The sequence below is a fragment of the Pundamilia nyererei genome, unplaced genomic scaffold, assembly GCF_000239375.1.
Source record: "Pundamilia nyererei isolate P.nyererei 1_Seehausen unplaced genomic scaffold, PunNye1.0 scaffold00338, whole genome shotgun sequence".
In the NCBI taxonomy this organism is placed as follows: Eukaryota; Metazoa; Chordata; class Actinopteri; order Cichliformes; family Cichlidae; genus Pundamilia; species Pundamilia nyererei.
The window spans coordinates 20873-35344 of record NW_005187739.1 but is presented as its reverse complement, the minus strand read 5'-3'; the positions used below and the strand labels follow the sequence as shown (position 1 = coordinate 35344).

General features: G+C 37.9%; 1 protein-coding gene across 3 annotated transcripts in view; it reads right to left on the bottom strand.

The window, feature by feature from the left end:
• The window catches only part of bcas3 (BCAS3 microtubule associated cell migration factor), a 302830-nt gene extending 288861 nt beyond the window's left edge, over window positions 1-13969 (bottom strand). For all 3 annotated transcript variants that reach the window (XM_005752005.1, XM_005752007.1, XM_005752009.2), the window contains exons 1-5: window positions 13882-13969; window positions 12912-12966; window positions 12525-12600; window positions 12231-12337; window positions 3764-3845 (exon numbers count right to left, since the gene is read on the bottom strand). In XM_005752005.1, the coding sequence (XP_005752062.1) occupies window positions 3764-3845; window positions 12231-12337; window positions 12525-12600; window positions 12912-12966; window positions 13882-13952 (391 nt within the window). In that variant the 5' untranslated portion in view covers window positions 13953-13969. The remainder of the gene's footprint in view (window positions 1-3763; window positions 3846-12230; window positions 12338-12524; window positions 12601-12911; window positions 12967-13881) is intronic.
• Between the last annotated feature and the right edge of the window lie 503 nt (window positions 13970-14472).

The window sequence follows — 14472 nt, the reverse complement described above, 5'->3', positions numbered from 1 at the left end:
GAAACAGCAGAATCTGCACACAACAAAGAGAGACATTCTTTACCAAACATGTGAGGGCTCGAGCACTCCCCACCCTCATACAACAGGCAGGCTATTACCATGGCAGGAAACGTGCTGATTACATTACTATGGTTGCCCCATAATCCAATTATGGTTGCAAAATATTTTTGATAAATGGAGATTTTTTTTTCCCACCCAAAACATGGAATCACTTAATTTAAAGACTTTGTTTGCTAGTTTCTACTGATTTTCTACTGTAAATTTGAGCTTAAAGAATAAATGAAGCTTGATGTAAAATAATTTTAAAAAAAACAAACAAACATTTTTGTTCCTCCAAAAAAAAGTTAACAAAACTCAAAAATGATGGAGAAATCTTACTGAAAATGCAAAGTCCAGTGGGCATGTGAAAAATGAAGAGAAATCATGCTGCATTAAGTATTTCTGATCCCATATTTTCCCTAATTGTCTCATTTTTGAAGTTTGGCAAAGGATAAGGGGACTGAGTGGACGGGGGTGCTTAGACTGAAGAAGATGTTACCCTTTAGAGGACTGTAATTTGAGGGTTGACAGTAATCAGCCCAAGTTCCTGTGGTATGGCATGAGAGCAAACTTGCCTTCCGTACCAGCCTTTAACACTACCAACAGGATCCTTCTCTCCTTTCATGTTTCTGTCATCAGTCAAGATATTGAGCCGGAACATAAATATGCTCCTTGGAGACTTGGTGAATGGCACATTTAACTAAAAAAAGAAAACATTCTGGGAAGATGCATAGAGCAACTTTGATTTGATTAATATTGCAATGAATAGTAACAGAAACAAGTAAGTGTATGTTTAAATAATACTATGACATCGCCCGAAACATCAGGCTACATATTAAACTGCATGGCATTTCCTCTAGCATGAAGACCAGAGAGCATTCACAAAGTATCTCCTCAATGCTCATTTGTTGTCAGACAGAGAAGTCATTGCTTCATTTTCCAAAACAACAAAAGATCACAGCTCGTAAACGAGATGTGGATAAACGCGTTTACTTCCTTTGGAAAACCAGCTTTTCCTTCTCTATTCCAGGAAGGAGGAACCTTTCCTTATTATAATCAACACCTATTTTCAGGGCTTTACGAGTCCACCCACCCACAGCCTCATATCCCAGACAATTGGCCTTTTAATGGCTCGCCACAGTGCAACACTGTTTGCACCCTAACAGATTACAATCAGTGTCCTTCCCTGCAGTGGTACAATTCATATTTATTTTCTGCTGAGAGAATTACTCCCCTCATGTGTTGGGGCTATCTGCTGCTTCTTATTACTGTGGTTTGCTTTTATCCACTTCCAGCACTCCTCAAAAGCTGCCATTGTGTGTTGTTGAAATCTGCCAAAAGACTGCAACATAGACGGCGAGCACAAAGACGATTTTCTCACCGGGGAAAAAAAAGCCACAAACCATCTTTCACAGAACCGATTGACACCTGCAGGGATTAAATTTAAACGTCATGTCTGTAAAGAGTCTCATCAGTGGAACAAGTCGACCATTTGCACCATGACTTTGAGAATATGTGAACTGCAATTAATACTGCATTCAACCTTCCATGAGTGGAACCAGTGCCACATTTGTTTGTCATTACTGGGACTATTTCACTTACATTACAAATGAAATGAAATGCTTTAACGTTGTTTGTAATTCAGGTCATATAAAACAGCCTTAGGTAAGCAGATCAAACGTGCATTCACAGAACATCATGGGAAATGTTTCCTTCCAAAAAGAAATGAATCTGAAAGTACTGTTCAATATACTGATTCACAAAAATTCTCTTTTTCCTCCTGCATTGTAATTTTCATTTGGACCACGCTACATTACTCATAAAAGCAAATTGTGAGTAATGTAAATCACAAAATGCTGATTTTGAAAGCCTCTATTACACTTTCCAAATCTGCGAGTCAACTTTAGGGTGAGTGACGGAAATCTCCCTATCAGATAGTAAGAGAGGGGGTCTATGCAGGAGGCTCCGCGTGCCAGTCTGTTTTTTGTCCTTGAGGAATTTACACTACAACGCACTAATTATGCATGTGCATGCATCCAGGTGGTGGATATGGAAGCATTTCACACGTCACTTGGTGAAGCTACAGAGTGTTATTCAGGTGCTGTTTGATCGCTTCAGATGCCAGACAGCAGTTTCTATGTGGTTTCCTTGCTGTACTTAAAGTTCATCTCAGGTTGAAGCAGCCACTGTGGTCTGTGTGATCTCAGCTTTTACATTAAGCACTACGAGCTTTCTATTGTTGCCCTGCAACAAACTGGCAACCTGTTCAGGGCGTACCACGCCTGTGGCCCCATGTCAGGCTCCAGCTCAAGACCCTGAATTGGATGAGTGGACGAAAATGTTTTTCTTTCTACTTCCTTTTTTAAAAAAATAATAATATTCACTAACTTTTCTGAAATAAAGGTATCCAAAAATCATCATTAATAATGAACAATGATTCTTTTTCAATGTTTGCTAAAAGAAGATTTTCTGTGGCATCATTTTGTAGCAATCATCCTTGTCAGATTACCGCGGCCCATGTGTTACATTAATGACATAATACTAACGCAAAACTCAAATTTGATCAAAATGCACTTGGGATACCCTTTGTTTGGCTAAACTCTTCATGACAAAAGGACACCAATGCCTGCATTACTGGTAATATGGACTACTGACTGAGAGCGGGCTAACAGTAATCGTAGATTTACGACAACATTAGGATGAGGAACCAAGGAGCACTCTTTAATTTTAATGATATAGCACCACTTAAAATGCCCACAACCCAAAACTGCATTACAATAGGCCATCCGAAATTTAATTTTAAGTGTTGACCTTGGATGCTGAAATCAAGTTAACCAGAGTTTTTTTTCCAGGACAGACATTTCCGAATTATGCTGAAAAGACACTTCAGGAGACTTGCAAAGGAAAAATGTTTAAATGAACTTCCTCCACATCCCTGTGTGGTTTCAGAAGAGACATTTACTGTTAAAAAAAAAATCTCAGACAGCATCTGAAGGTGGCACAACACGAGCTGAGATTTTATCTACTACAAGGTATAAAAGCTTGTGTTTCACAGTTGAATGCAGCTTCTTCTGACACAGATATGTAGATGTGGAACTTTAATACCACTGATACCATAAAGAAAGCTACATAATGATCAACAGCATTAAAATCACTGATGGATGGAAAACATTGACCATCTCATCATTTCAATCATGCAGTGTGTTTATGAAACCTAAGGTCCTGATATCAATGTAGATGTTACTTTTGATGCGTAATACACAGCTGAACACTGTTGTGGACTTAAACAGCCTTTGAAAGCAAAGACGCTCCATGACAGTAGCAGCCTCCTCTACCAGCCAATGTGGGCTGCACACTGCAAAACACCATAAATAGCCTGTGCACAGAATACAAATCCCACAGCACATTACCCAAAAGATCCTGCCAACAAGCTAATACCTTATAAAAATAACTAAAGGAACCCATCTCTACCCTTATAGCAGAGATGTGAAAAATACTGACACCTGCTGTGTTTGTTTTTCTGTGTTTCCTCAGCAGAAATGTTTCTCAGCAGCACCGATAAAAGAACTGACAACAAATGTTGTCAACTTCACCTGGCGATGGTTTTAATGCTGTATAATCATGTCATCACTACTGTATAATTATTCAAGCAAGAATATGCAATATGTGCTTAACTGCAGGTAGGTGCATATCATATTCAAGTAACGATACTGAAAATACTCACTGTTATGAGGAGCTGGCAGAATGCGAGCAGCTCGCACTGGACCGTGTCGCACTGAGAAAAGCTCTTGAGCTTCTCCTGCCAGCTGAAAAAAAAACATATATTAGACTTGAAAGTAAGAGAAGTTCACAAATCAGCACAATAAAAGAGGTATTTTTACTCAGTAGTACAGACCAGGATTAAAAAATGCAAAACAAAACGTATTTAGGTATTAGGCCGTTCGGAGATCTTTATGTCCGGCCACGTAGGGAACTGTTTCAAAACACACGTTTCTTTTAAAGGGTACAATTTCTTGTCATTTTTTTTTTTAAACCTATGATCTGATCTGTTCACACTAAGAAAAACAACAAGTTTTCTCGCGGTGTAAAACTACTTTTCATAGAAAATGGCAGGGTGAGGTAGGGAGGGAGGATGGGGAACATCCACATGGTGGTCTGGTTGTTAAGTTCCAGCCAAACCACGAAGTAAAATCCACCAAGCACAAAATAAAAGTCCCAGTGGCATCACAACACAAATGAGCTGACTCCACTCACAGAGCCAACAAGGAGAGGTTGGGGATGTGGGTCAATGCCAAGAGGCAGCAGCCCATAATGCCTCTGTAGCAGAATACATAAGAAACAGCCAGCTTAACATAATTCAGAATTATCTTTGATTTCTGATTTACTGCATACAATAGAATGATGGGAGACCCGTAGCTGAATGTTTCATTAACCTTTATTATTTCCACGTCTGTCATCTTTAGCAGTTTTTGGATTTATGCTGTAAATTATGTTTCCATCATTTCATTTTTCATCCACTACTTCAGGTACTGGCTTTCTTAATTAACCACCCCATGACTTCTTCGTTGCCAAGATTTTGTGTTACACTATATTAAAAAAATTAAATAAATTTTTTAAAAATAAATAAATAAATAAATAAATCTGAATTTTCAGCTACTATATCATCTTTGGAGGGAACTGTGCATTTTGCATTGGGGGCAATGGGAACAATGGGGACGATGGGTTCAATGCAAAGTTCTGTATTTTATGTTAATTATGGCAAATGATTCTTTTTTCACTTACGTCTGCAACTCTTATCACATTTTTAATGAATATGTCCACACTGAAAAATTTAATGGTCAAAACTGTAATTTGGTTTTAATCTAATGATGGCAGTGTCATTAGTGCAGCAAGACCAGTAGCCACAAAACAGGCTTCAGTCCGACTTTGAGAAGGAAAAGTGGACAGTGGGAAGGATAAATAAAATATTTCACTCTACCACGAGTCATGCTCACAAATTAATAAAACACCCTTAAATGTGTGTAAATGACTGCAGTAATTCAATTTTCTCATTACAAATATGCAGTGTATTGTAGTTTTTCCTTAATAAAGTCAAGGCTAACATTTTCATTTAATTTGTTTCACCTGCATTTTATTTCTTTTAGTTGCATAAATATTTGATGATATCTTAGGTAATTTCCCACCCAGAAATATGAACCACATGGAGTGAAATAGCAGACTTAATTTAATAAATTAAAAGGCAAACAAAACATTTGGAAATGCCAGTTTTAGTTTCAAGTCTAAATTTTCAGCAGGTTTATCAGCAGCTTCCCAGGCATGGATTAAGCCTAGTCCTACTCTAAAAGAAAAATTCAATGAATATGGAAAGAAGTTATGGTCTAGAAGTCAGCTTAATTCATGTCTGGGGAAACTGAGCCTAAGAGTTGTTGGGGAGACTCCCAACCTCAGTATTTGAAAATCCCTGCCCAGGTGTACGACTGAGTTTCATTCGAAATGTTCTGATGTTTGTGCCAATAAAATACCCAAATTGTAACTGCATAAAATTTACACCAATGCGTTAAAAAAAATCAATAATAACCCTAAGACTCTGACATCATCAATTTATAAAAGGTTTTTTAATACTCAATGTTAGAGACACATTTTGAGAATAATAAAAACGCATCATTATTTCCTTTTTTCTTCATCTTCCACTCGGATTGCCTTCTTGAGCCATTTGAGTACATGAACACACAATCTGTTCAGTACTAAAAAGTTAAATAGTCCAGCTTATATAGTGCAGCCAATTATTTACTGGAAAAAAAAAAAACACACCACAATACATAAAAAATTAGTAGAGAAATAAAAACTACATAACCAGCAGCTGTTTGTTTATATGTTTGACTGCTGTACAGTTGATGTGTAAGGGGAGTGAGCTTGTCTGTTTCTCACTGCCATCATCATCTGCCTTCACTGAATAAACATGTTCATGTACATTTGCACAGACTTGAAATTACATTTACAGATAAACAGTAAGAATAATAGAGTTGAACTTAGAGTAGATTTTTAAGTTTGCTGCATTTCTGGTCTTTCTTACAGAGCAAATGTAACCACAGTGAAAAGCACGTGTGTGTGTGTGTGTGTGTGTGTGTGTGTGTGTGTGTGTGTGTGTGTGTGTGTGTGCGTGTGTGTGTGTGTGTCCCCAGCTGGGTTTAGTCTTCATCCATTTATATGTGATGCCAGCATATTAGTTCCTGGCAGTGTCTGGTGTATGTAATGGCACATTGTTCTAAGCATACAATGCCCTACTTTTCTTTCTCTTTTATGCATTAAATTACAGTGAGCCCCGCATTATCACTTTACTAGTGCTTTAATCTGTTTGTTTTAAGTCTTTAAACCCATCTGAGGGGATGATCGCTCTTTTGTGCAATTAGTAGCCTTTTCAAAGTGGCGGATTTGGAGCTGTGTTTTTATTCAAAGTGCTTGAGGCCCAGCTGCGGTAGATTAACACTGAAGACACAGGCAGGTTATACAAGCACTGATGGCAGGAATAAAAGGAGGTTGGCAGCAGGGTACGATTCCTATGCAGGCAAATGGTCCTGCAAGGGGGAATAATGGAATTTGCTGGATTAAAATGAGAAGAGGGGATGGCTGGAGGTTAATGCGGCAGGTTATTGTGCTCACACTGCTCATCCTCGCCTTACATGGCTCTATATGACATCCACTGCCTTCAACAACATACCCAATATTACATTAGCGGCCAGCGTTTGCAATATGCCAAATTGCTTTTTCAAACTTGTTTTTCCTGCATATAGTTATTCATTATATTCATTTCATTTGTGGCACATAATGTTTTTGTGAAATCACAGTGTCTGCTCTTCTGTTTTAATCTCTCAAATGTAATGCCTTAAGCTGTGAACAGATATCTGGGCCATATTCACAAGTGGATACTCGCACGAATACAGCGCTGGACATATTGGGGGTTTGGAGCGAGGAGGTGCCTGACAGTAGCAGGTGCTTGCTCTCCCATAACACACACCACTGAGGTGATAAACGCACCGATTGGTGAACTGCTTATGATGCAGATCTGCAACGCAAATTGAAATGTGCCACTCTGTTTTCTCTTCATAATGTACGGACCAGATCTGAACCCTCAGTCATCTGTCTATCGACACCAACGATGCTGAGTAAGGACCACCAGTTTGGAGAGCACATCTGTGCAACTCCAATAATACTTTCCAACATAGCAGAATATAAAGCACCTTTAGGAATGCGGTTGAAAATTTAAAAGTTTACATTAAGTGCTGCTCATCAAAATGTGTGCATCCTTAAACCCTAATAAATATGCTGAGTGTCTTTCCTTCTCAGGAAAATCCAGCAAAACCATATTTAAGCATTTGAAATATAGCATTATTCAGATTTATTATAAGCAATAGTCTTCCTCTTCACTGATTTAGCACCATATTGCTGCATATTGTAGCATATTGTAGCACAATACCATAATAATAGAAGAGAACTACATATAACCAGGACTGAAAGAGAGCTCACAGAAGAAAGGTAGATGGATTGAATGCAGGTTCATAACTTCACACCGTGTCAGCTCGGCTGACGGTCATGTGTAGGTTCAAACAAGATGACATGAGGCTGGAATAAAATCTATCCATCAACTGGTGGGCTTTATTATTGGTTACACACCAACACAAACCAAAAACCAACCACTCTAAACTGGCTTCCTTTTATACTCCACCCATTCAGGTGAGCATCAGGAATTACCCAAGTCTGGGGTTAGCAAACCAAACGAGAAAACAAACGTCCACATAAGCAAATATCAAACCACAATACAACACACGGAAGACATATTTCTATTCATACAAAGTCCTATAAATAATTCAATAACATATACACGTCAATCAATTATATATAAATTAGGCCCATTGGTTTACTCCAGGAGCTCATAAGCAGGTGACTGAGCTGCTTTTACTCTTTCACTCCACATCTTGCAAAGGAAGCAACCAGGAAAAGGTGCCCACTGCTAAGACACTTACTAACACACAAATACATGTGCAAGGAATTTAGGTTTACTCAGGTCCTTTTTCCTGACACAGGTAGGATGGCCAGTCCCCCTCTGTCCCTTCACTGTCCACAAACAGTCACTTAAATACTAACTGAAACGTCAAACCTGATAAAGAATCACCAAACTATACATATATTTCTTTTTTATGTTGGTTTTAAAATACAAATCCTCAAGCGAATAAAAATACAGGTAAGGGTAATGGAACCCCTGGTCTCTATTACACACCACTTTTCCATTCGGAAGTCCTGATGAATATTTCTGTATGTATGCTCGGTATGCTTTTAAAATTTTCAACTGTCAAAACTGATTTAAAATTGGGGTGGCTGTGCTCCAGATGGTGAGTGGGTGATCTCTAGTTGGAAGGTCAGTGCATTGCAACTGAACTTTAAGTTGCATTTGATGCATCCATAGGGGTGTGAGGGTGTATGTTTAAATGCGCTTAAGTATAGTTAAAAGCACTGCATGAACGTCTGTGTGATTGGGTGAATGAGACTTGTGGAGGAAAGCACTTTGCTTCAGTGCTCATGTGCAACAATCTGAGAGTCCCACCACTATGTGCTATGTATTTTAAAATAAAGTTGTTGGGGTTTTTTTTTTACTGTAGATTTACATATTATATAGTCACTGGGGGGGGAGACAGTTTAAAACAGGCCAATATTATCGGTTGCTTATCTATCAGTGTCAGCATTTACAATGCCCGACAAATGAAAATTAAAAAGTAATGGGAGAGATGAGTGCTGATGTTGCATAGTTTGTCCACTCTGCGACTTCCCTTGTGTGTGGAACACCACAAACACAATCATCAAAGCAGAGAGTAGTTGAACAAATAAATAACTACACATAACAAATGTTTAGTTATTTATGAAATTGGTTCATGGTTTGAGTTTGTGGAGGGAAAAAAAAATAAGCACACCTATATCAGACCCTAGAGTTTTCAAATGAAGATTAACACTTGAATTTTAGTGTTAGTCTAATAAATGCTATTTTAGTAGGCTCTAATAAACAGGATTAGCGGACAATGATTAGCCTTGGGAAGGCACATAAATTCAAACTGATTAAACATAAATAACCCTGCACAGCTATGGCAGATTAAACAGATTGTATTAGCTCTCTCCTTCTGTGTAACTTGCATATCAGTGTCTGGATTACAAAAACTCCCCATGCCCATCCATGTATTAATATTTCTGAATTATAAAGGAGAGGGTTTTTGACCCTTTTTGTAAGATGGCTCCAACTCCTCGACACATCGACTCGCACTCCGAACAGGCATTTTACTTTAGCATTTCATCAACACAATCGCAGACAATTAGTCTATGACAGTCTGCCTCTTATCACGCAGTGCTCGGTGACACCTCTCCAGTGAGAGGTGACGGTAATCTACATCACCTGAACACCTCTGTCAGTATCCATACAACCAGTCAGAGTCCCCGCCTCATGAGTCTGTGAAAGCATGTGTGTAAATGTGTGTTCGTACTCTGGTGAGCCATTACAGAGGGTGTTGGCTTAGCAACTGTCACAAACACTTCACGGCCACTCAAAAGCCAGAGAGCAAGGCACCTTAGGTGCTTACTTAAAAAGCCTGTGAAAAAAACATAACCCATAAACATCCTGGAAACTCTGAAAACTTAAAAGGAAAACAATAGAAAAGGAAAGTGTGCAATAACAGGCCAGCCTTTGCTGCAGAATTGGTGTCAGTTGCAACAGAAAGGCAGAGGAGGCTATTTTACCGGGTGTGTGTAGCATTGCTAAAACAGCTGTAATCCTTTCCTCCACAATGCAACAGAAAGTCTGCTCACAACACGAGATTTGCCACATCATTCTGGTCAACGTGTGTGATCATGAATAAAGTAAGAGTGTGTCTTTTTAGCCGTGGCCTGTGGATGTTTATAAAGAGACTGATTAAGGACTTCGGTGTGTTTAGATCTCACAGGATGTATGTGAAGTTTGCATATTTCTGTGACAGCCTCCACATGAAAGGCGATACTTGGTGAGCGAAGCCTTCGCAGTGTTGTGGATAATTTGTTAAGTTACAAAGCTGACAAAATCTTCTAATGATTTTCCAAGTCTGACTTTGAAGAAGTCGTTTTTTATAAAGACTAAATAACTTGCCCACTCTGGGTGAGGGCTCTACCAGGTTTAACACTGTCCAAGTTACAAAAACATATTTGAAGACAGGAACTACTTTTTCACCAACATTATGTAAAAAGAAATACGAGCCAAACAGAACACTTTTGCCCTAAACAACATTTTACTTTGACTCGTTTTGCCACAGATAATTATTATCTGTGGCACAGAGCCGTCCTACAGATAACAGAGGTCACATTAATCCATATCTTGTCAATCAGTAGCATGTCATAACATGGCAGCCTATCAATAGGTCTCCACCTTGTGGCTACATTCAACATGACATTGCAGTGTGGCAGAACTGCAGGTATCACTCACAATACATTTATAAATTATCCTGGACACACAATAGAACCAACTACATTTTTCTTAAAACATCATTAAGTAATATACTCATTAATTTTTTTATCATAATATTAATAATATTATTTGATAATTGTTAAGATGGTTAAAGTCATATTATTATGATTAGTACTTGCTTAATATTGCAATTATGTATCCTTCATTAACTGAACTGCACAATCACAATTTCCTCACTAGTCTTATGTGTCAGTACCATGTGTATTTTTATATCATCCAGCTATGAAAGTAAATTTTGTTGCTTTAAAAATAAATCATAGGTTTGTACAGTCTTGATACATATCGTGATAATGTGATTACATGAATTTTGATGGACATGTAGGAGAGTTTCAGCAGTAGCCAACAGCTGTAATGGACTGATTCCCACACCGTTAAAAAGACTCGACCCTGAAGGAAGGCACGGGTCAGTGCCAGGCTTTTTAAACCTGTGATAAACACAGGCACTGAAAGAACAACATTAAAAGGAGCATTAGGTGTTGAATCTCTTTTGCAATCTATTCTGTACTGCAAGGAGAATTCTTGAAGTGGCCACACTTGCCCGTGAAGATGTGGGTCAATCACTGCCACTGCTGTGTGAGTTTCTACTCTTTTTTTCCATTTTCTCCGTAGCCTTTACTCACAAAAAGGTGGACATGCCTAACATAGTACTCAGACATGATACGAGCTGTAAGAAGTGCCGCTATCTGTATCAAAGAACCCATAACATGGTCAACATCGCCGGCTAGTGGACACGGACCTACACTGCAACACATTCTTGACTTTAAAGCATGAAGTGATGATTAGGTTAGATCCAGGTTAGCCACAGGGGTTCATAAGAACATATTGAGTTGTTTAAGTTTATTTTAGTAAGCTTCATTTGCAATATTACTTCTTAATATCTTCGAACCTACTTGAGTGATTTTATTTCATTCTTGCTTCTTGTGTGCATTTCAAAGTATGTGACTATAGTTGTGTACAGTTTCATTATTTTTTCAACCATAAAGATATAAAATATTCAAAACATTTTCTTGAGAATTTCAATTAATTCAATTAGCAAGATAACTAATAACTAATTACTAGATAACCACTAGCAAACACTCTGGGGGAAAAAAGAAACGTTTTCCAACACAGCGATCATGACAGCACATTACAGTAGAATAAATGGACACCATTGGTACTTAAATTTTAACAAGCCAGCATTTCATTCAATGAACTGCCAGCAAGTATTTTGGCTATAGCAAGTTACAAATTAATATGCATTTTTTAGTCAGATCCTGTCAGGTCCAAGAGTAGCAAATGTTCGTAGCCAACATTTGAGTTCTGAGCCCAGTAAGTGCACAGTTTATTTCCTCCAACTGCACAAGCTTAACAAATGCTGACTGCTGACATAGTAAAAGCTGTGTTTATTTTAATCTTTCAGATTGGCAATATTGGTTGATGACACTCTCAAAAAAGGAGTATCACTAATGAGTCACAGAAAATCACACAGACATATTTATAGATGAGTTATCTACACTTTGTAATTTGAAAAGCTTCACTTTCTTTAGAAAGGTTTAAAAGACTTGCTCAGCAGTGAACTAACTGATGCTTACACTGAAAACAAACTGAAGTGATCACAGCTCTGAAAAGTTAAGGCAGAAAAGTAAAAAAAAAAAAGGACCAATTAGATGCAACTTACAGATACGCTCCAGATCTGCATTCCATCAGTATAGCCAATCATGAGGCAGAGTGGAGGGTCAGTAGTGCCACTGTGCATCTCCATAAACTCTGGGTTGCGTGCAGTGTCTTTGCAAACAGAAAATGTGTAATGAGCAATAGTAAATAACAGTAAAGTTAAAACTTGTAACACTGTTACAATACATTGTTGGAAAGGCATAATGTATTATAGACTTTTTAAAGTTTTAAATTAGTAGATCAGCGTATACACAGAGGATGACTACGGCTTTTCAATATTTGAGTCATGAGTTCATACCATTAATGTCAGCTTTCTCAAATCGAACCCAAATGATTTTCTCTTTCTCATCAGTGGGTGGAGCCCCAGTATATGCCTGTAGAAAGAAAGAAGGCAAAACAGATGCAGCAAAAACATGAACAACACTGAGGAATAATACTAAAGGATGCAAGACCTATCTGCAACACTGTATTTGCATTTGCATTTTCAACCAGGCCCTCCCTGTTGCCTTTCTGGTTTCTAATCAATGTACATCGAGTATCAATAAAACTGATAAAATTAGGGACAGGCTGTAAAAATATTTAGAATTTGTTTTCAGTGTGGTTTTTCAATGTTGTATGCTAATTGCTAATAATGTTGTTGTCTATTCAGTAAAAAAAAAATGAATTAAAAAAAGAGGAAAGTTACCTGAGGTACTACATCCTGCAGAAAGGTCACAACACTCTCCATGTAAGACTGCTCCCTGTGAAAACAAAAAGCTCATAACAAATGTGCAGAATGCATTGGAATTACACCCTAACATTAATGCATAGGGTTTTACATGAGCAAAGCAAAAGTAAGTATCAAATGGATGTACAGTCAAGAATAGCCCCTCATTTCTTTACATTTTGCTTTCAAAGAGCTGGACTTTTTGTAATTTTTGAAGTGTTCTTGAGCAGTAGTTCGCCCGTCTTTCTTGGGGTCTTTCAGTGTTTTTCCAAAGAGCTTTGAGCTGAAAACATGATCTCGGCATGATGCGGAGTGTGTACTTGAAAAAATGGAAAAGGCTGGAGTATGCCAGACTACACAAAAACTGGACCAAAAATCAACAGCAACACAGATGTGTTAGTTAAATCAACTACTGAGTGAATAATCCAAATTTTAAATTCTTGATACGTTAAAGGCAAAGAACAGTGTATCACAGTCATCTGTAAAACACAATGGAGGCTCTTCCATAGTTTGGAACTGCATTTGACCAGTGGTGTAGCAAATCTTGGCTGGACCTCAAAATAACTGAAGTAATGTTGGATCATCTTGTCAGAAAAAGAAACAAAAGGAGTGAGTGAACAAAGAAGTGCTTTGGAATATCCTTAAATAAAAGTGCTCATACCAAATATTGACTATCAAGCTTGTGAGAATTGTACAAAGTTTGTTTGTGCCATATATGTTTGCACGTTTCAATAAATCGCTGCATCCATTTTAATAGCAAAATATCAAGTAATGAGGGGTGGCTTAAGATTTTGTGCACTACTGTGTAAAAACACTTAAAGGAGGCTCAATTCATGAGATCACATGAATCATCGAACATCCAATTTCATCAAGTACACTATTTCTTATCCTTGGTATTTAGAAATACAGTGCATGTGTTTACTCATAGATGACAAAGATGTGTCCTTACGTAGCAGCTTGTGCTCGCACCAAAACCCCCCCAGCACAACGACTCGGTCTGCGCGGAGAGTCCGAGGCCATTTTGTCCTTTTGGTTTGATATTCTGAAAAGATAAAAAGAGACATTTAGCAAGCTGGACTAACTTGACCTGACAAACAAACTGAATGTTGACTGTATACGCTGACATGAAATAAGCAGTTACAATGTGAGAAAAGAGAAGTAGATTTAGGTTTTTAATCTAGATGGTAAAATCCAGCAGAATGTTGATTGTAGAATATTGATTCCTAAATAAATATCCAAGGTTAGTTTTTTGCTTCTTTGCTTAGTTCAAAAAGCATTTTCAAATTACAAAGATCAGAACAACAAAGTCTAGTAACAACAACAATGAAACCATAGCCAAAAGGCACTGGGCTTATTTATCCTACCAAAACAATAAAAAGACAGTGAATCATGCAAATGTACTTTTAAATGTCTACAATGTTTGGGTGAACAGTAGACTGATGGCTGCGACAGCCAATTGAAATTTCCCCAACCAGAAATGAGTGTTTTCTAAAACTACACTTTATTAGGATCAAAAACAAAAAAACAACAACATCAACAG